The 20,570-nt window shown below is 40.8% G+C and overlaps 1 protein-coding gene across 1 annotated transcript in view; it reads left to right on the top strand.

The window, feature by feature from the left end:
- The window catches only part of LOC124538745 (HEAT repeat-containing protein 5B), a 29,737-nt gene extending 9,778 nt beyond the window's left edge, over positions 1-19,959 (top strand). The window contains exons 13-39 of the mRNA XM_047115924.1: positions 1,665-1,783; positions 1,864-2,000; positions 2,505-2,692; positions 2,823-2,917; positions 3,139-3,299; positions 3,481-3,655; positions 5,062-5,328; positions 5,765-5,954; positions 6,892-7,046; positions 7,674-7,812; positions 8,506-8,688; positions 9,015-9,133; positions 10,286-10,397; positions 11,403-11,584; positions 12,469-12,593; positions 13,088-13,208; positions 13,287-13,578; positions 14,226-14,399; positions 15,136-15,234; positions 15,309-15,432; positions 16,001-16,152; positions 16,445-16,741; positions 16,874-17,083; positions 17,444-17,583; positions 18,013-18,223; positions 18,851-18,993; positions 19,196-19,959. Of these exons, the coding sequence (XP_046971880.1) occupies positions 1,665-1,783; positions 1,864-2,000; positions 2,505-2,692; positions 2,823-2,917; positions 3,139-3,299; positions 3,481-3,655; positions 5,062-5,328; positions 5,765-5,954; positions 6,892-7,046; positions 7,674-7,812; positions 8,506-8,688; positions 9,015-9,133; positions 10,286-10,397; positions 11,403-11,584; positions 12,469-12,593; positions 13,088-13,208; positions 13,287-13,578; positions 14,226-14,399; positions 15,136-15,234; positions 15,309-15,432; positions 16,001-16,152; positions 16,445-16,741; positions 16,874-17,083; positions 17,444-17,583; positions 18,013-18,223; positions 18,851-18,993; positions 19,196-19,372 (4,487 nt within the window). The 3' untranslated portion in view covers positions 19,373-19,959. The remainder of the gene's footprint in view (positions 1-1,664; positions 1,784-1,863; positions 2,001-2,504; positions 2,693-2,822; positions 2,918-3,138; positions 3,300-3,480; positions 3,656-5,061; positions 5,329-5,764; positions 5,955-6,891; positions 7,047-7,673; positions 7,813-8,505; positions 8,689-9,014; positions 9,134-10,285; positions 10,398-11,402; positions 11,585-12,468; positions 12,594-13,087; positions 13,209-13,286; positions 13,579-14,225; positions 14,400-15,135; positions 15,235-15,308; positions 15,433-16,000; positions 16,153-16,444; positions 16,742-16,873; positions 17,084-17,443; positions 17,584-18,012; positions 18,224-18,850; positions 18,994-19,195) is intronic.
- Positions 19,960-20,570: the final 611 nt, after the last annotated feature.

The following is a 20,570-nucleotide window of genomic DNA, read 5'->3' on the forward strand; positions in this document are numbered from 1 at the left end:
CGCTACAACAACAACAACAACAGCCTGTAAATTCCCGCGCGCACCAACGCCGGCTGGCTCATCGTTGGCGCCATATGTACCCTCGGTTAGTTCACTGCTAAGCGAATAGGCTATACACATACACGCTACAACAACAACAACAACAGCCTGTAAATTCCCGCGCGCACCAACGCCGGCTGGCTCATCGTTGGCGCCATATGTACCCTCGGTTAGTTCACTGCTAAGCGAATAGGCTATACACATACACGCTACAACAACAACAACAACAGCCTGTAAATTCCCGCGCGCACCAACGCCGGCTGGCTCATCGTTGGCGCCATCTGTACCCTCGGTGAGGTCACTGCTAAGCGAATAGACTATACACATACACGCTACAACAACAACAACAACAGCCTGTAAATTCCCGCGCGCACCAACGCCGGCTGGCTCATCGTTGGCGCCATATGTACCCTCGGTTAGTTCACTGCTAAGCGAATAGGCTATACACATACACGCTACAACAACAACAACAACAGCCTGTAAATTCCCGCGCGCACCAACGCCGGCTGGCTCATCGTTGGCGCCATCTGTACCCTCGGTGAGGTCACTGCTAAGCGAATAGACTATACACATACACGCTACAACAACAACAACAACAGCCTGTAAATTCCCGCGCGCACCAACGCCGGCTGGCTCATCGTTGGCGCCATCTGTACCCTCGGTGAGGTCACTGCTAAGCGAATAGACTATACACATACACGCTACAACAACAACAACAACAGCCTGTAAATTCCCACTGCTGGGCTAAAAGCCTCCTCTCCCTTTTGAGGAGAAGGTTTGCAACATATGTTCACGCTGTTCCAATGCGGGTTGTTGGAATACACATGTGGCAGAATGTGTATGAAATTTGTCACATGCAGGTTTCCTCACGATGTTTTCCTTCACCAACAGCACGAGATGAATTTTAAAGACAAATTAAGCACATGAATCAGCGGTGCTTGTTTGGGTTTGAACCCGTAATCATCGGTTAAGATGCACGCGTTCTAACCACTGGGCCATCGCGACACGCTACATGTAAAGGAAAGTGTACATGTTCTAGCTTGCTTTCCTATTTTCCCGCCAATATTAATCCCATATCCTTTTTCCGCTGTTATTCCCTCGGCCATCGCAGCATTTAGTACCACCGAGTGACGCGAGCGGCGCTACTGAGACTTCATCGAGCGACGAAGCTAATCCGCCGCCATTACAGCGCGCGCGCGTTAAAAAACTTAATTAAAATTCTTCTAAAACAATACTAAAACCTCAAAATACACAAAAGGCCTAGTGAAAGTGTTACCAGGACATATAAAAGGTGTCATCAGTGCTATAAGCAGAACTTTATAAGAACTTTAAACAAAATCTGTTGTGAAACTAAATTTGCAATTAACCGGCCGAGGTAAGTACCTACAAGCCTACCTCTAATCCTTACATTATACTTACTCCTTGCAACTAGAACAGTTAACAAAATTTAACATAAACGGGTTACGTATATTTCAATTTAAAACAAACAATTAAAAACATTCGAGCGGCTTATGGTTCGAGATTTTCGCCATTCAAGTCCCGCCAGTACATATAAAACATTTTCTCTGGCTGTGTTTTCTAAATAAGATCACTCTGTGATACAATATTATTTGCGTTTGTTGTAGGTGTTCCAGTCGTACGCGGCTTATTGCCACGAATGCTCCTACTATGGAGAAATAGTTTCCCTCGTTCGGCCAAGGAGCTCGAGTCAGAAAAGGCTAGAGGTGATGCATTTACTTGGCAGGTTAGTGAGAAATACGGAGGTCTATTATGTGCAATTAAGGTGGGTAAAATAATTTATTACATAATCGCACTTTATTTCAGGTTACATTGGAAGGAAGAGCAGGCGCTCTATCAGCGTTGCACAGTCTTCTAATTCACTGTCCTTCTTTGGTCAATAACGAGGACACCGCTAAGCGATTGACACAACCTATTGATGGAGCCATTGCTGTCTTGACAAAGTAATAATCATTTATCATTTAAAGAAATCTGATTTATTAATATGTATTTACAAAAATTATAGTACGACACAAATTAGATGTAGCATCGGAAAGTGTAATGGAATGAAAATAAAACCGATTACTGCCGATTTACACATCCAATAGGAATAGCTCCCTATCGCGCCATTCGACGCTATTCGTCGCTATAGATTCACGCGACAGAGAAAGCAAGTGCATGTAAATCGACGCGTCAAATTGACGAATATTTTAGGTCATATGATATTACAAGTTATTACGTTTGTGTAAAGATCATATTCACATGAAAAATAAATATTGATAATTTGGGATACCGTACTCAATTCGGATGTGATCGGTTTTACGAATTTAGCCGATGCGACATCTAAGTTATGTCGTACTATACATAGTTCTTACCATTATTATATTACAACTTTTTTTTTTAAATTTTATGTTATTAATTTTGATGATAAATGTCATGAGTTACATTTATAAGTAAATGGTTTTGAGTGTTGGGACGGTGGTGCGCAATTATGGCGGTTCGCTGAAGGCTCCGGCAGCGTTGTTGCGCCTGCGCCTGTACCAGGCGTGCGCGGCTCTGGGCGCGGCGGCTACGGCTCCCGCGGCGCCGCTGCTGCGACTGCTTGCGGCGGAGCTGGCTGGCTCGGCCGACCCCAGCGGAGCTAATGTCGCTACCGGTACATGACATTTTAATATGTAATATTGAATAATATATAAAATAGGCTTTTTTATTAGCGTCTTATTTTCCATTTGGTAACATCAAACGATTTGTATCAAATAAATTAATGAGTTTTTTTTTCATTGTAGGCATGCTGAGAAGCGCAATGCATCCTCGCGATATCATTCTACTTGGAGAGGAAGGCTGGATACACGATACAGATCATGCTGAAATAGAAGAACAGGTCATTATTTTGATATATGATATTGATACTATTAATATATATAATAAGTATAGAAAAAAAATAGGTCGTTTTCAATAGGAAATATAAGCTTCAACCAGCAATGATATTTTTAATATCTATGTCTATATATTCGCCACATATGTTCGTTACACTTTTGAAAAGTTTAAATGAGCAATTTTTGTTCTAATTGTTTATTCATCTCAATTGATATTGTGTTCTAGTTGATATCGCCGCTGAGCGCGAGCGGCTCGAGCGCCTTGGAGCACGACCCGTGCTGCCTGTACCGGCGCTCGGCGGGCGCGCAGCCGCTGGGCGTGGCCGTCATCGACGCCTCCGTCGCGCTCTTCCCGCAGATATTTGCCAAGGCCGCCAACAAGCATCGGTGACTTTCACTTTTTACAATACTAGCTATTAACATAGCTTGTGAGTGATTATATAATTTAATTAATTTTATTTTTGTCGTGGCAATTTATGGATATTTAAATACAGAAGTTTGCTATGATTGCATCGTATTTAGTTGCAAAGCTATATTCACCTTTCATGTAAAAAAAAAATGTTTCTAGACAACAAATGCTGGAGCACTTTGTGGAGTGCATCAAGATGTCTAAGGGCGCGAGACAAGAAGCGATACAGATCAACGTCTACACCGCTTTACTGCTAGCTCTGCGCACACTAGCGGAGCAGAAGAGCTCGCTCGGGCAAGAAGCCGTGAAGACTATTGCTACTGACCTGATCATTGTAAGTTAATAGGTTGGGGAAAAAGTTTCTTCGTATTTTATATGAAAATTCAAAAAGTTTTTTTTATAGTTTATTTACATTTGACTAAAGTATGTAGGTGCCATTTTGTTCCATAATTTTTTGCCATCTTGTTGGTAGTGACATGATCCCTTTGCTGTAAAAATTTTGGGGCTTCTGATCGAAAAACTGCGACAAGTGGTTTTGGCAGTCCTCTCGTGATGTTAACCTGACACTGCCTAAGGAATTCTGCAGAGACCGAAACAGATGAAAATCTGAAGGTGCAAGGTCAGGACTATATGGCGGATGCATTAATACCTCCCAGCCAAACTCTCGTAAATTTTGTTGAGTGGCTAAAGATGTGTGAGGTCTAGCGTTATCATGGTGAAAAACCACACCCCTTCTGTTGATCAATTCTGGCCGCTTTCTCTCAATTTCTTGCTTCAATCTCATCAATTGATCGCAATACAGTTCTGAATCGATGGTCCTGCCGGGCGGTAACAGCTCATAATGAATGATGCCCTTCCAATCCCACCATACACACACTACCTTGTTGCGAGTTAATTCGGATTTTGCCACAGTCTGTGAAGCTTGACCGGCCTTTGACCACGATCTTTTTCGCACGTTCTTGTCGTATGTGATCCACTTTTCATCACCAGTTATCAGCTTCTTCAAAAATGGTTCGGTTTCATTACGTCGTAATAAAGAATCACAAATGAGTACACGGTTCATTAGGTTTCTTTCAGTGAGTTCATGAGGCACCCATATATCGAGCTTTTTTGTGTACCCAGCTTTATTCAAATGAGTCAAAACCGTTTTGTGGTCAATTGCCAGTTCTTCAGCTACATCGTAACTACTAATATGCCGATCTTGCTCCACTTTTTCAAAAATGGCATCAATTTTGTCCGTAACAGGGCGACCAGAGCGAGATGCATCTTTGATATCAAAATTTCCGGGTTGAAAACGCTTAAACCAAACTTGCGCTACTCTAACAGATACTGCATTAGGTCCATAAACATCACAAATTTTTTTCGCGGCTTGAGTTGCATTTTTACCTTTTTTATAGTAAAATTTTAAAATGTATCGAATTTCTTCTTTAGATTCACTCATTTTAACAACAACAAAAACAAATGAAAATCACACAAATTCCTAATTTGAATTTGGAAGTGCCTTCTTTAAAATTAAAACTTTTTAATGATACCAAAACCAGCCAGATACAAATGGTATAGCCAAAGAGATTTTATTACAAGTTCATACATACTATATGCGAAAAGACTTTTTCCCCAACCTAATATTTATGCATTGGCTCGGCAAAGATGTTGCCCGTCTAGGTGTTTATCGGTTACAGCGAGTAAGAACTCATTTGTCACATAAGTAAATAAAATAAATATTTGTGATTCCCCATATAGAGCGGTCTATCGGCGAGCAGTGCGACGGTGCGCGCGGCGGCGGCGTCGTGCGCGGGGCGGCTGTGCGGCTGCGTGAGCGAGGCGGAGAGCCAGGCCCTCAGCGAGCGCGTCATCTCCCTCGCACGCTCGTCCGCCAACCGGCCCGTGCGCGCCGCCGCCGCCGCCGCCGTGGGCGCCGTGCAGCGCGCCCGGGGCGCAGCCTCCAGCGCCGCCGCGCTGCCCGTGCTCAGGGCTCTCGCGCAGGACACCGCCGCGGTGGAAGTACAAGTACGTGTGTGTTATCTGGTCTACAACAACAACAGCCTGTAAATTCCCACTGTTGGGCTAAAGGCCTCCTCTCCCTTTGAGGAGATGGTTTGGAACATATTCCACCACGCTCTTCCAATGCGGGTTGGTGGAATACACACGTGGCAGAATTTCTATGAAATTTGTCACATGCAGGTTTCCTCACGATGTTTTCCTTCACCGCTGAGCACGAGATGAATTATAAAGACAAATTAAGCACATGAATCAGCGGTGCTTGCCTGGGTTTGAACCCGCAATCATTGGTTAAGATGCGCGCGTTCTTACCACTGGGCCATCTCTGCTCATCTGGTCTTAAAGTTCTAGCTAACATTTCTGACAAATACTCTCAACTTCCTTATTGGAACTGTTATTGTTTACCGTAATCTTTTGTTGCTAATCTAAGACTTGATTAATGAAGGTGTGGTCGCTGCACGCTCTGTCGGTGCTGGTGGATGCGTCGGGCCCCATGTTCCGCGGGCACGTGGAGTCGACCTTGAACCTGGTGCTCAAGCTGCTGTTCAGCGCGCCGCCCTGCCTGGACGAGTTGCATCGCAGTATCGGTCGCCTGCTGGCAGCGCTCATCACGGTCGTGGGGCCCGAGCTGCAAGGTGGGCTGAGAGTACCACATATGCGTAGCACCTTGTCCTTTCAATCAAGCCCTTTCCGATCTCCTTGATCCTTTGGCTTTGCGTAGAGATGTTGGATCACTCTGCATCTTCTACCGAATTTTTCATGGAGAATGTTCCGAGGAATTGTTCGGATTAATCCCGGCTGCTGAATTTCACCTTCGGACATCTCGTCGAAATTCTAAGTTTCACCCGTACCACCTTGATGTCCGAAAATCCACAACAGCGCGATTTCTTAGACATTTTCTGCCTCGCACATCCACTTTGTGGAACCAGCTTTCGCCGGCGGTTTTTCCGAACCGATACGACATGGGAACCTTCAAGAAAAGAGCCTACTCCTTTCTCAAAGGCCGGCAACGCACCTGCAAGCCCCTGGTGCTGCAGATGTCCATGGGCGGTGGTAGTCACTTTCCATCAGGTGAGCGTCCTGCTCGTTTGCCACCTATTCCATTCCATTATAGTTTTCCATTCCTCGTCCAAATTGTCGCATGCGATATTGTACGACCTTTTGTCTTGTCTTGTCTACCTCTAGAACAAATGTACTTAGCCACTCGCCTTTATACCGCATGTGTACCTCTTATAATAGTATTCGTTTTAATTATGATATTTTTACCGATAGTTCTATAGCCTCATTGAAAAAAAGTTAAAAAAAAATGTTTCTATAGTTTAAATTGTTTTGCAATTGAAAACATTATAAGTTTAGATATTTGTTGCTGTCATAGACTAGACTTTTTTGTTTGCACTTAATCAATTAATCAAAAACGCATGTCGGGTCTACATCAAGAGAAATGTAATCAATTCAATTTTTTGATTGTCATTTTGTTTTGTAGACCTATGAACATAAAATAAAAATAAAAAAAAAATCTATAAAAAAAAACCTTGTCCGCTGGCGTGTGAGCTGACGAGCGCGTGTCCGCAGCGTGCGGCGGCGGCGCGGTGGGGCGCTTCGTGTGCGCGTGCGCGGCGCTGCGCGAGGCGGGCGGCGCGCGCGCGGACGCGACGGGCGGGCTGCAGCAGCTGCACATGTTCGCGCCCACGCACATCAACCTGCACACGCTCGTGCCGCAGCTCTGCGTACGTACCGCCAAATGCATGTTATGCATAAAATTATCACACGACACAAGAAATTGAGACCAATGTAAGAGATGGAAATGGTTTGAAAAAACATATATACCACAGCGCATCAATTTTGCAACAATTTTGACGTGACAACGTCTTATAAATTGGTTTGCCGGGTGACACTTCAAGAAACTGCGTTACGCTCCGCTCACGTTATGCGCTCACAATGAGAGCGAGTGAGAGGCACGCGTCCCTTCCACTCGGGCATGGTTAGCCCGCCTAAGAGCGAGAGAGACAGACAAAATTCAGTGCGAGATTCTTTGTATAAATTAATGTTTTAAATTGTTACTATTATTTCATCCTTCTTCCTACTATACGAATGAATATTCACATTAAAATTATTTTACCACTCAAAGTCGTTGTCACGTAAAACTTTCGCCCGTATACCGACTTTACAGGCAACAGTAATTTTTTTAAGTCAATTTTTATTCTAAGTCAATTATCTCACAATATCAAATCAAAAATGCAAATAAGAACTCAAAGTCCGAAAGACATAAAATCTATTTCTAGCATTTTGTTCTGTATAATCCTATGTCGTATTTAAAAATAATACACATTATGATTTAATTTTGATGTTCTCAGCGTGACCTATCAAATCCGGAGTTATCAGTACGTCGAGCGGCGCTGTGTTGCCTGCGCCAGCTGTCGCAAAAGGACGCCGCAGACGTGTGTAAATACGCAATGCTGGCCAAAGACCACGTGCCTCCTAAATCATATTGCGGTATGTTTTTTTTTTATGGTATAGGTTGGCGGACAAGCATTTGGGCCACCTGATGGTAAGTTGTCACCATCACCCATAGACAATGACGCTGTAAGAAATATTAACTATTCCTTAGATCGTCAATGTGCCACCAACGTTGGGAACTAAGATGTTATGTTCCTTGTGCCTGTAGTTACACTGGCTCACCCACCCTTAAAACGGGAACACAACAATACTGTTATTTGGCGGTAGAATAACTGATGAGTGGGTGGTACCTACCCAGACCCTACCTGTTTTAATAAATGTAAAATTTATATTCATATTTTTTAAGAAATTAGACGTATTATTTAGTTTAATTGTTGTTTACGCAAAATAAACTCCAATTGCAATTGTTTATAATCAACTCACCTAGTTATACTTTAATACATGGAAATTATTTTGCGAGATATTAAAGTTTAAACGTTAAACAAATAAAAGAAGGACGTAGAATTTTTTCACTGTATGTAAAGATTTTATGAAATTTATCAGTCTTCTCAAATATTCTACTGTTTTAGCGCGATTTAAAAACGTGAATTATTTCATCAGCGCCATCTATCGATACCCAGATACTGTGTCCACACAAACACAAAATAATAAACTGTTTAGAAAACGTTGATAATAACTTGATTTTATTATAGGTCTTTAAATAAATGTTGGATTAATTGTTATTTCCAGGTGTCGTGATAACCGATACTGGTCTCCCCGGAGCGCTGTTCGCGTACTTGGACATGGAGCGCGACGAGATGGCGTTGTCGTACGCGCGTGACACGCTAACGTGCTGCCTGCTAGCGGCGGCCGCTAACCGCTCTGTACGGGATTGGCTGGTTCTGGCTAAGCGAGTGTTGACTGTAAGATTAGGTAAGATTACTTCAACTTCACATATTTAAACGATTCGGTTTAATTGTACGATTATAATTTATTTATCTTTCGCTATAACCATTATTATTTAATGTATTTTGATTTTAATGATGATTAAGACTGAGATTGAATTCGCATCACTTATAAACTTTTTATAAATCGACAATACTTTATCTGCGGTTATTCATTCTATCCGTAAACTTAGATTTTCGATTAAGTGTTATATGTCTTTCTGATTTCTTTAAAATGATGCATACAATTGAATGGTACGTCCAATTTTATTGAATTATACACACGGATATATAGATATTATAATGAATGTCCAGAGGACAGCAACAACCCGGAGACGGATCTGGACGCGGAGGGCGACGACGACCAGGCTGAGTTCCACGCGGAGAGCGAGCAGTCCACGCACCCCGCCGTGCAGCCGCGCTGGCCCACCAGGGTGCGCTATGACAACAGCCTGTAAATTCCCACTGCTGGGCTAAAGGCCTCCTCTCCCTTTGAGGAGAAGGTTTGGAATTGGAACATATTCCACCACGCTGTTCCTGTGGAATACACATGTGGCAGAATTTCTTTGAAATTTGTCACATGCAGGTTTCCTCACGATGTTTTCCTTCACCGCTGAGCACGAGATGAATTATAAAGACAAATTAAGCACATGAATCAGCGATGCTTGCCTGGGTTTGAACCCGCAATCATCGGTTAAGATGTACGCGTTCTAACCACTGGGCCATCTCGACTCTCAAAATCAAATAACTTTATTCAATATAGAAACATTACACTTTCTTATTAATGGTCAATTGAAACACTACCACCGGTTCGGAAAAGAAAATACCCTGACCTGAGAAGAACCACTCAGTTACTGCCGAAAGTTAATAAATGAGTACATAGTATAAAACAATGTCGCTTACCGCTGTTTGTCCCTATTTATGCTTAGATCTTTACCATTACACATGAGATTTTGAAGCGTTTTTTTTTAATAGATCAATTGGTTCAAGAGATTTATATGCATAACACATGCACAATATTTATTTTATTTTATTTATTTAATACTTTATTGCACACACAATGAAAGGACATACAAATAAAGAGAACAATTACAACAAAGACAAGAAAATAAGAGCGTGCAAAGGCGGTCTTATTGCTAAAGCAATCTTTAACAGACAACCTTTGGTGAATGGATTTGCGAAAGCAGAAACAGGGTAGTGCAATATAGTAGAGAATGACTGAAAATTGTGCACATTGTAAGACATTCTGCAGTATAATTTTTACTAGCATTGCAACCGTGCAAAACCGGGGTGAGAGGCTAGTAAATTATAAAAAAAATTCTAGCCTTACTTCGCGTAACAGAGGTCCGTTTATATATGTTTTTCATAAAGCACATTTGTATTATCTACTATATTGAGCTAGTGAGACAAAGATAAACATAAAACGTTTTGGAGAAAGAGAAACAAACACGGCTTAATGTTCCGTTAACCGCGCCCATCGCCGATTTCAAAGCGTATTGTGTTATACTCAATGATTGTCATTTTATGCTTTTAATTAGAACCTCATTACAGAGTTGTTTTATTGAAACTTTGTTTCTTGTTATTAGGTATTTGCTATGGAATGCATACAGAAGATAATGGGAGCGTGCGAGGCGACCGGGGACAGCGCTCACTTCGATCTTGTAAAAGCCAAGGAGAAGCTTCAGAATGATCCAAACGGTGAAATTACATATAGCGTTTGTATGAAATTACAAAATATTCCGACAGAAAATCGTTATTATTTTGCATTAATAAATGTCTGTGATTATATATTTAATTCATGATATTTTTTCCAACTTATTGCAATCTACGTTGACGACCTCCGTGGTCGAGTGATGTGTACACCGGTTTTCATGGGTACACTCTGAGGTCCCGGGTTCGATTCCCGGCCAAGTCGATGTAGATTATCATTAGTTGTCTATGTTGTCTTGGGTCTGAGTGTTTGTGGTACCGTCGTTACTTCTGATTTCCATAACACAAGTGCTTCAGCTACTTACATTGGGATCAGAGTAATGTATGTAATGTTGTCTCATATTTAGTCTATGAACGATGATGGCTGCTTACCATGACTTAAATTCACCAATTTTTAAATTCACTCAGCCATTGTAAACGGCTTCTCCGTTCAACTTCACAGATGATATAATAGCACACAATCGCGTACGCACAAACGGATAATCCAGTGGGATGGCATTCCAATGAACCGGTGAGAACCGGTTTGCAGAATCAGCGTCTTTAATATATAATAATATAATGACGATGATTGTTCTAATAAACCGGTGAGAACCGGTTTGCAGAATCAGCGTCTTTTACGTATAATAATATAATGACGATGATTGTTCTAATAAACCGGTGAGAACCGGTTTGCAGAATCAGCGTCTTTAATATATAATAATATAATGACGATGATTGTTCTAATAAACCGGTGAGAACCGGTTTGCAGAATCAGCGTCTTTAATATATAATAATATAATGATGATGTATTGTCTGGCGGTGAAGGAAAACATCGTGAGGAAACCTGCATGTGACAAATTTCATAGAAATTCTGCCACATGTGTATTCCACCAACCCGCATTGGAACAGCGTGGTGGAATATGTTCCAAGCCCTCTCCTCAAAAAGGGAGAGGAGGCCTTTAGCCCACCAGTGGGAAATTTACAGGCTGTTACTTTACTTTTATTGTCTGGCAGCGGACTACCTGTCGCTTCACCTGTCGGACCTGGTGCGCATGGCGTTCGTGGGCGCCACGGGCGAGTCGGACGCGCTGCGGCTGTGCGGGTTGCGCACGCTGCAGGTCATCGTCCAGCGGTACGCGCGCGCGCCCGAGCCCGACTTCCCCGGACACCTGCTCATGGAACAGTACCAGGCGCAGGTTGGTACCACACGCGAATAACCGAAAACCATACGTACTTTGATTACACTATACTAGGATATGCTACATAGGACACTTCTTTCGATACGCGAAAAATAAAAATCCATACGTACTTTGATTACACTATAGGAGATGCTACATAGGACACTTCTTACGATACGAAGAAATACAGATATGAAAGTCCCGTTTTTAAAATTAACATTGAAGTAATTATATAGAAGTGCCTCGAAAAGCGAAATGATTTTAAAATATATTTTTTCCCAAAAATGTATTGGAAATATACATATGTTAATTTGGGATTGTTGCATTAATTTTTTTATCGGTAAAACCGAAGTTAATGAAATATATATTTTTCGTTCAATGGGTATGAGTGCATACTACTAATATTTATATTTACAACAACAACAACAGCCTGTAAATTCCCACTGCTGGGCTAAAGGCCTCCTCTCCCTTTGAGGAGAAGGTTTGGAACAAATTCCACCACGCTGTTCCAATGCGAGTTGGAATGCACATGTAGCAGAATTCCTATGAAATTTGTCACATGCAGGTTTCCTCACGGTGTGTTCCTTCATCGCTGAGCACGAGATGAATTATAAAGACAAATTAAGCACATAAAACAGCGGTGCTTGCTTGGGTTTGAACCCGCAATCATCGGTTAAGATGCACGCATTCCAACCACTGGGCCATCTCGACTCTATTTCTATTTACCCCTCCCTTTATTATTTTAGCTTATCGCTCATATTAGTATTGGGAGCGACGATAGCCCACGGGGTCAGGATCGATCCTGCGACTTTCACATCGCTAATGGCCCGTTAACGATTGCGCCATTGATGGTTCAGAATCATAATAGATTTAATATTTACTACGCATATACAACTCGGTAGGTGGGCGCGGCGGTGCGTCCCGCGTTCGCGCGCGACACGCCGTCGCACGTGACGGCGGCCGCCTGCGACGTGTGCTCCGCCTGGATCGGCTGCGGCGTGGCGCGCGACATCGGCGACCTGCGCAGGTACCACGCGACACACCACACACCACACACCACCCACCACACACCACACACGACCACGATGCCTCACACGCCACACACCACACACCACACACCACCACGATACCACATTCATTGATGACTTTGTTTTTTTAAATATTCACTGTTCACTTATTATATTTAGTTGTTAAATAACGAGTCAAAATATAAGATTTTAAATTAACATGGTTATTTTCAACCGACTTAAAAAAGGAGGAGGTTATCAATTCGTCTGTATTTTTAATATTAAAATTGTTAACTACATGAACAAGACATTCGTAGATAAAGTCGAAATATCGAGCTCCATCGAATAAAAATAAAAAAACATGGAAAATATCCTGTAGTTAATAATTGTAAGATTCAAAATAGCTTGTAAAAACCTACTTGAAAAGTATATATTGATTATGAGTTTGATTAAATTTTCCATTAATTATACGTGTATTTAAACAGTTTTACTAACATTTGTTACTATATTTTAGGGTTCATCAATTGCTGGTTTCCAGTTTAGATAAATTAAATAAGAAGGGTAACACTACACTCATTTATAACGAGAGTATGGCAACACTGGAGAAACTATCGATTCTAAAGGCTTGGGCTGAGGTTGGTTCTGTTTAATTTATATTTAAAAGTTATAATTATACAAATGGCAGTAAATATATAATATTAATGATTTTATAGGTGTACATCGTGGCGATGGTGAGCAATGACAGCGCACCCGGGAGTTACGTAAAACAACTCGATACAAAGCCGGTCAACAATCGCGCCGAAATAGCAAAGTGGCGCAACCAAGTTTTGCAAAATAATAACCAAATAGACAACGCTAACCCGGAGAATATTGAAGACGAAGAGTACGGAGAGTTCGAGTCGAAGGGGGAGAGTTTACTCAAACTAGTCGAACCAGAGTTGGAAAGCTTAGGGGAGAATTGGCTCGCCGCGTTAAAGGACCACGCGCTATTGAGTTTGCCACCAGGTATATTATATATCATTAACTACTGTGAATTTTACATGATTACGGATTTGTGAAATTTGGCTGTAGCCAATTTATGACATCATCTAAAATTATAATTATATTGTTATAAATTATTTCATACATCTATTCCTCGAACTAATAGATGTAGTTTTACAAAATTGAAGGGTAATATTTTCAATATAAATTAAAATCGAAAGATTTTTCAATAGAAAAAAAATTGATAATTAAGTATGCCCTGGATAGTATCTGGGTAGGTACCACCCACTAATCTGATATTCTACCGCACTATAGAAATATTTAGTTACTGTTCCGGTTTCATGGGTGAGTAAGCCAGTGGAATTAGAGACACAAGGGATATAACATCTTCTTACACTAATGTTGTCTTAAATTTTCGCGATTATTACACATTTAAATAAAACTAATTATAACGGATGAATCGCGTATATTAATTATACACTTTGCAGTGTTCGTGGTCACGGGTAGACTGACCACGAACACTGCAAAGTGCTCGAAACGTCGGGATGTTTAAAAATAATTAATATACGCGATTCATCCGTTATAATTAGTTTTATTTAAATCTTCTTACACTGTTGGGCTCGGCGCCCAGCGTGTTGTATACATAAGAGTGAGTGCGTGCGTGTGCGCAGAGTTCGCGTCGCAGCTGCCGCACGGCGGCGGCGCGTTCTACTCAGCGGAGACGGCGGAGGCGTCGCGGGCGCACTACGCGCGCGCGTGGCCGTCGCTGCTGTACGCCGCCGCGCTGCGCTACAACGCTTGCGTCGCCGCGCCCGCCGCGCCCGACGCCACCCCCGCGCCCGCCGGTGAGCCCCATGCATTGAGCACTTTTGCCCTCGACCTTGTACCCTTTTGAATTAACCAAAAATGTTATTGTAGCCGAAGTTACTCCCTATTTTATCAGTTATCTGTCAGTGAAAGTCCCGTCAAAATAGGTCCAGCCGTTCCAGAGATTATTCGGAACAAACAGATAGGCAGACAAAAATTGTTTAAAATGTTATTTTGGTATATGTGTCGTGTATATAGACATATGCTTTGAGTAAAAAAGGGCTATTTTAATTATACAAACAGACGCACCAATTTTTATTATGTGTATAGATTAGACACGCGGAAATGTTTTTGTTGTATTAAATACTAGGCATATAAATTTAATCTAATTTATCTATTTCTATGTACCACCGCTCTAAATTAAAAAATTAGTAACACAACATTTATCTCAAATAAATTGCTTCAAGAAATTAGGATTTGTTATTTTTTTTATACAAAATTTCAGTTTCAGTGAAGGAGTTTTTCGACAGTGATATAAAAACTTAGTTAATTATGTTATATGTATTTGGTCTTATTTGACATTTGTATGATTAGATTTGAATATATGAAATATTGTGGAATTTTATGGTGTGACAATTATAATATATTAATTGATACTAGTTTTTAAGTACTGACATAATATTTGCATGTCACATAAATAGTTTATGAATTTGGGTGATGAATTGAGTTATGAGTTATATTATATATTTTAAAATATGAGTTATCTATTCGCAGAGAAATCTACCGATAGTACGGACAACAGAACGAGTAAGACTGAAAATGGAAATTTCGAATTTTTCGAACCAATTGATGAAAAATTCCATCTTCTATTTGGTAAGTTCTTTATAAATCGATATTTGATAAATTATTTTGAAAGAAAACTGATTCTAAAGTATGTAATGTTTTAGGTATTTGTATGGAAGCGCTCTGTGCGCAACGCGACATGAGCGTGGAGAATACAATCTCGGTGTTGCTGTCGTTGGTAACATTACTCGATGCTCCTGAAAATAGAGCGAGGTTGCTTAAAGACAGGTAATTATTAAGTACATATTTATTACAATATTGCTTTAATATTGGCTATTATTTTGTCATATTGAAAGTATCTTATATTCCTAAAAAAAAAAGTAAAAGTAACAGCCTGTAAATTTCCCACTGCTGGGATAAGGCCTCCTCTTCCATTAAGGAGAAGGTTTGGAACATATTCCACCACGCTATTCCAATGCGGGTTGGTGGAATGCAAATGTGGCAGAATTTCGATGAAATTAGACATATTCCTAAAGGAGAGCAGATTGGCCCGTAGTTAGAACGCGTGTATCTTAACCGATAATTGCGGATTCAAACCCAGGCAAGCACCACTGAATTTTAATTTGCCTAATTTGTGTTTATAATTCATCTCGTGCTCGGCGGTGAACGAAAACATCGTGAGGAAACCTGCATGTGTCTAATTTCATATACATTCTGCCGCATATGTATTCCACCAACCCGCATTGGAACAGCGTGGTGGCATATGTTCCCAACCAGCACTAGCCCAGCAGTGGGAAATTTACAGGCTGTTTTTGCTATACCTTTATAAACCATAATTTTTCGTGTATAATTTCAGGGCGCTAGCTATTGAACTGTGTCAGATAATCCACCGCACGGGCCTGACGCAGGAGAGCGTGGAGGCGCTACTGCTGGCCGCTGATGTGCTGCAGCTTGTGGTTGCGGCCGCTCGTGACCAGCTGCGAGCCAGCATGCACGAGAAGATCAAGGGTAAATATGCAAATAGTTATAGTTATTTTGACGATAGTTTGTCCTAGGTTGTATCTGCATTCTGCAGGAGTTGATAACTAATAACCAATTAGTTGTTGATCTGCAACCAATCCTGCGTCGGCGTAGTAAAAAATCTCCTCGTCTTTTGCATTTGGGGGTTCAAATTATTGCAAATAGAGGTGACCTCTATCACCTTCTAACGGGTATACGTCGAATCCTGTATTTTATTTTATAAAAAAAAGTTTCTGTTGTGGACTTGTTTATGTAGTTGTATTGTTTTTATTTTTTACAGAATTGGCACCAAATGAATCTACAGAAAGTATTCCACAATCAGTACTCGAAGTGGTCCACACATTAGGAGAGGGTGGTCCAACGGGTGATCTCCCCCCTGGAAAGTCATTGGTGTTCGCGTGCTTAGAAGTCTGTGTCTGCCTCCTCGTTCGAAGGCTGCCATCTTTGAGTCCATTGAAGCAGGAGGGGAGAGTCGGGGTGATTGGAGTGAGAAAAGGTTTAGGAGTCCACGGGGACACGCTGCTCATCAAGAGCTTAGCGTCCATGTCAGAGTTGACTACACTCACCAGTCCACAGGGTAATTATTATTAAAATATTTTCAATATTGTAGATACTCAATAACAGAGTATTTATGTTATTACGTATGCACGATACACTTTTTTTATCATCTCAGATATAATATGTTATGATTGCCAAAATTAAATTTTAGGAGCTCTTTCCGTTCTTCCGACGATCTTGTACCTTGCGACTGAAATCCTGCGCGAGAGTCGAGGAGACCAGCTGCTGAGCGACGCTGGCATTCTGCTGCTGCAGCAGGCAGCAGAGTGCCGCGCCGTGCGCGTGCAGCAGCACACGCAAGAGCAGCACGCGCTGCTGCTGCAGGCTACGCTGGCTAAACTCGTGGAGAGAGTCAAGACAGGTTAGCACTTTTTTTCAGGACATATGGCTAACCGATTTCTTTGCCTATCGATCGTTTCATAACAATTAATATAGCATGAAAATCTAATTTAGAAAAATGTTATCTGTATTCTTTAATGTGGCAGGGTCTATAGTTTCTAATTAGTATTTGTGTGTCATATCATACGGCTGATTTGCACATTATCCTTATTCAGTGAGCATTAATAGTTTTAAGTTTTATAACACATTGTAAATATGTTTCTTAAAATCATTGGACTGACTTTAAATTTTTAATAGTGTGTTCATGGCATTAACTTTTAAATTTTAAATCCCGTCATGGTATCGAATGTTTTCGCGTCACTATACCACGCGTCGCCCGCAGAGGAGCCGGAGCAGCGCATCGAGAGCGTGACGGGCGCGCGCGCCATGGCGTGCGTGCTGGCGCGCGCCGCGCCCGCGCCGCCGCTGCACTACCCCTGCATCAACCACTTCCGCCAGTGCCTCGACACGCGCGACCACGAGGTGCGCCGCCACACTTACACCTCCTAGATACCGCTTGCGATTCAAACATGACAACAACAACAACAACAGCCTGTAAATTCCCACTACTGGGCTAAAGGCCTCCTCTCCCTTTGAGGAGAAGGTTTGGAACATATTTCACGCTGTTCCAATGCGGGTTGGTGGAATACACACGTGGCAGAATTTCTATGAAATTTGTCACATGCAGGTTTCCTCACGATGTTTTCCTTCACCGCTGAGCACGAGATGAATTATAAAGACAAATTAAGCACATGAATCAGCGGTGCTCGCCTGGGTTTGAACCCGTAATCATCGGTTAAGATGCACGCGTTCTAACCACTGGGCCATCTCGACTCCTAACATGATCAGCTCTAACAGTACTCGTCCGGTGCCCTGTACCGTACGAGGCCTATTGAGTGATGTCGGCGGCAGGTGTTCGCGTCGTGCTGCTGCGTGCTGCGCGGCGTGTGGTCGCGCTCGGCGCCGGCGCAGTGCGTGTCGTGGTGGGCGCGCGCGCTGGGCGGGCGCGTGGTGGCGCGCGCGGCGGCGGCGCGGCGGGCGGACGACGCGCCGCACGTGCGCGCCGCGCTCGCCGCCGTCAGCGCGCTCGACGAGCTGGTGGACGCCGCGCCCGACGCCGCGCGTGAGTGCCCGCACTTTTAATATTGACGTAGCGTGCATTATAGCATCATATGTTTTTACTTTTGTTTCAAATTCAAATTCTTTATTTGTAAAATTTTTGAAAACAACAAAAATTTCGCCACTAGGCATACAAATATAAATTGGTACACATTATTACTTTACATTAATTGAAATATAAAAAAATAATTAACTGCTAAAACATAAAAAAAAAACAATAATAATAAAACATTAATTAAAATATGTCAAAATATAATATAATTAGAAATAAGATTAATTAGGAAATTAGATACGAACTTAGGCAAATATCATTAACTAATATCAAAAAATTCAGAGATTTTGTAAAATGTCTTTTCAATGAGGTATACTTTTAATTTACGCTTAAATAGAGGTATTGGTAATGATTTTATGTATTCTGGCAATTTATTAAATATCTTTACTGACTTTTTGTTTATTGAACAATTATCAATTGTTGATAGCGACTTCTAAAATATTTTTTGATCATTTATAAACATTTCTTTCTGTCCGCTAGAGGATCCTCACAAAGGTGAGAAAATATTGAATGTTGTGTGTGTGTCGTAAAACCGTGAGTAATTATTTATCGTCTGTTAAATTACGAACGTGTGAACAGGTATACAAATGCTGTGGATCCTGGTGCCCATAGTGATCTCGTACCTGCGCGAGCCGGCCGAGATAGCGCGCTCGGCTCCCGCTCGCACGATACACGAGTTCGCCTTGAACTGGATCATGCGCGTCGGACCGAAGTATCCACAGGTAATAAACTTAAAAGAAATTGCTATTTATGTCGTTTTCAGAATCGATTACAATTATAATCGTTCCATTCCACATATACATGAATTCTTCAATGTGCGTGGTTTTATTAAGGCGATCAGGCCATTTGAATCGCACTTTTTACTGGGAGTATTTAATTATTAAATTTTAAAATAAAACACTAATGTGGTACTTATTTTTTTAGGAGTTTAAAACAATGATGCAACAGTCTTCCGAACTACGTACGAAGTTAGAAAACGCCGTGAAAGCTAGTCAGGCGAGTCGCGCCTCGCGTAGAGCGCCGCCCACCAGGCCTAACTTCGACACGCGTCCCGCTAAACCTACCATTCAGCTGAAAACTGACTTCAGCGACTTCAGGTAAAAGGGTAATCTCATTGGAGTAAAATTGTAGAGAATACTAGTCTACTGATAAACATCGGATGACTATATAAGAGAAAATGAAACGAAATATTTCATTTGTTTGGTATAATCGTAGTTATAATAATGTTAAGTCAACGAGAACTACTAGAAATATTTATGTTTAAGATATTATTTTCGAATAAGTGAACTACATCATATGATATTAATATTACTATATATATTATGAAGATATTATTATAGAAATTATAACAAACGTCACGCAAACTTATACATTTATGAACACCACTAGTGTCGCAAGACATTAATTATTGTTAAAGAAAAACATATCTTGTACTTTTCAATACATAAACAATTTTATTACATTACTTATTCATGAAACTTAACTTTAGCATATATCTTAGTATATTAAGTTTTTTTAATAAATTTATACTAATAATAATAGTAGTAAAAATGTGACAGTTTGAATTTCTATAATATTTCTTTGTAAGGACTATTATGTACTATTTTACCTTTTGTAATGGAATTAAAAATACAGTTAATCCGCGATAGTTTGACAAACGAAAAAGTTGGGTCGAATTAGTTGGACTTAGTATAAAATGATGTCATTGACGCCTTGGAAGCCGGATCTGTTTGAAAAGTACCTTATATAACTACTGCATATGACCTTTGTGTACTGTTGATATAGGGGGTACCGGATATGACAGTGACTGGACTACCGCGGGTCAATTGTAGTATTTTATAGTGTGCTATTTAATAAAATGTATGTTAGAAATAGGTTTTTTTTTAACTATTTTATTTATAACGATGTATTTTTTCGTTTTATCTATTTTATTTCACAAAAGTATATTGTCATTCAAGTGGTTGCATTTCTATCTATTCCTTTTGCGTATACATATCGTACTGACTTCTTTTTTTATCTTAATAACATTCCTGTATATCGTTATATCTAATAAGTAGGTACTACCGAACACAATAAATAAATATTAACAATAATAAACTTATATATACTTATTTTAGTTATAAAAATGAAATATATATAAAAGTAAAGAATTATTATTATATTTATATTCTTCAATGGTAACATTGAACAAGGATTAAGTCTAAGATGTCATAGAAATTAATTCGAATAATTTAGATATATTTTAGTCAATTATACTTTTTGTAGTTTTTAATCGTAATTTTTAAACACAAAATATTTA

This window comes from Vanessa cardui, chromosome 21 (assembly GCF_905220365.1).
Source record: "Vanessa cardui chromosome 21, ilVanCard2.1, whole genome shotgun sequence".
Taxonomy (NCBI): domain Eukaryota; kingdom Metazoa; phylum Arthropoda; class Insecta; order Lepidoptera; family Nymphalidae; genus Vanessa; species Vanessa cardui.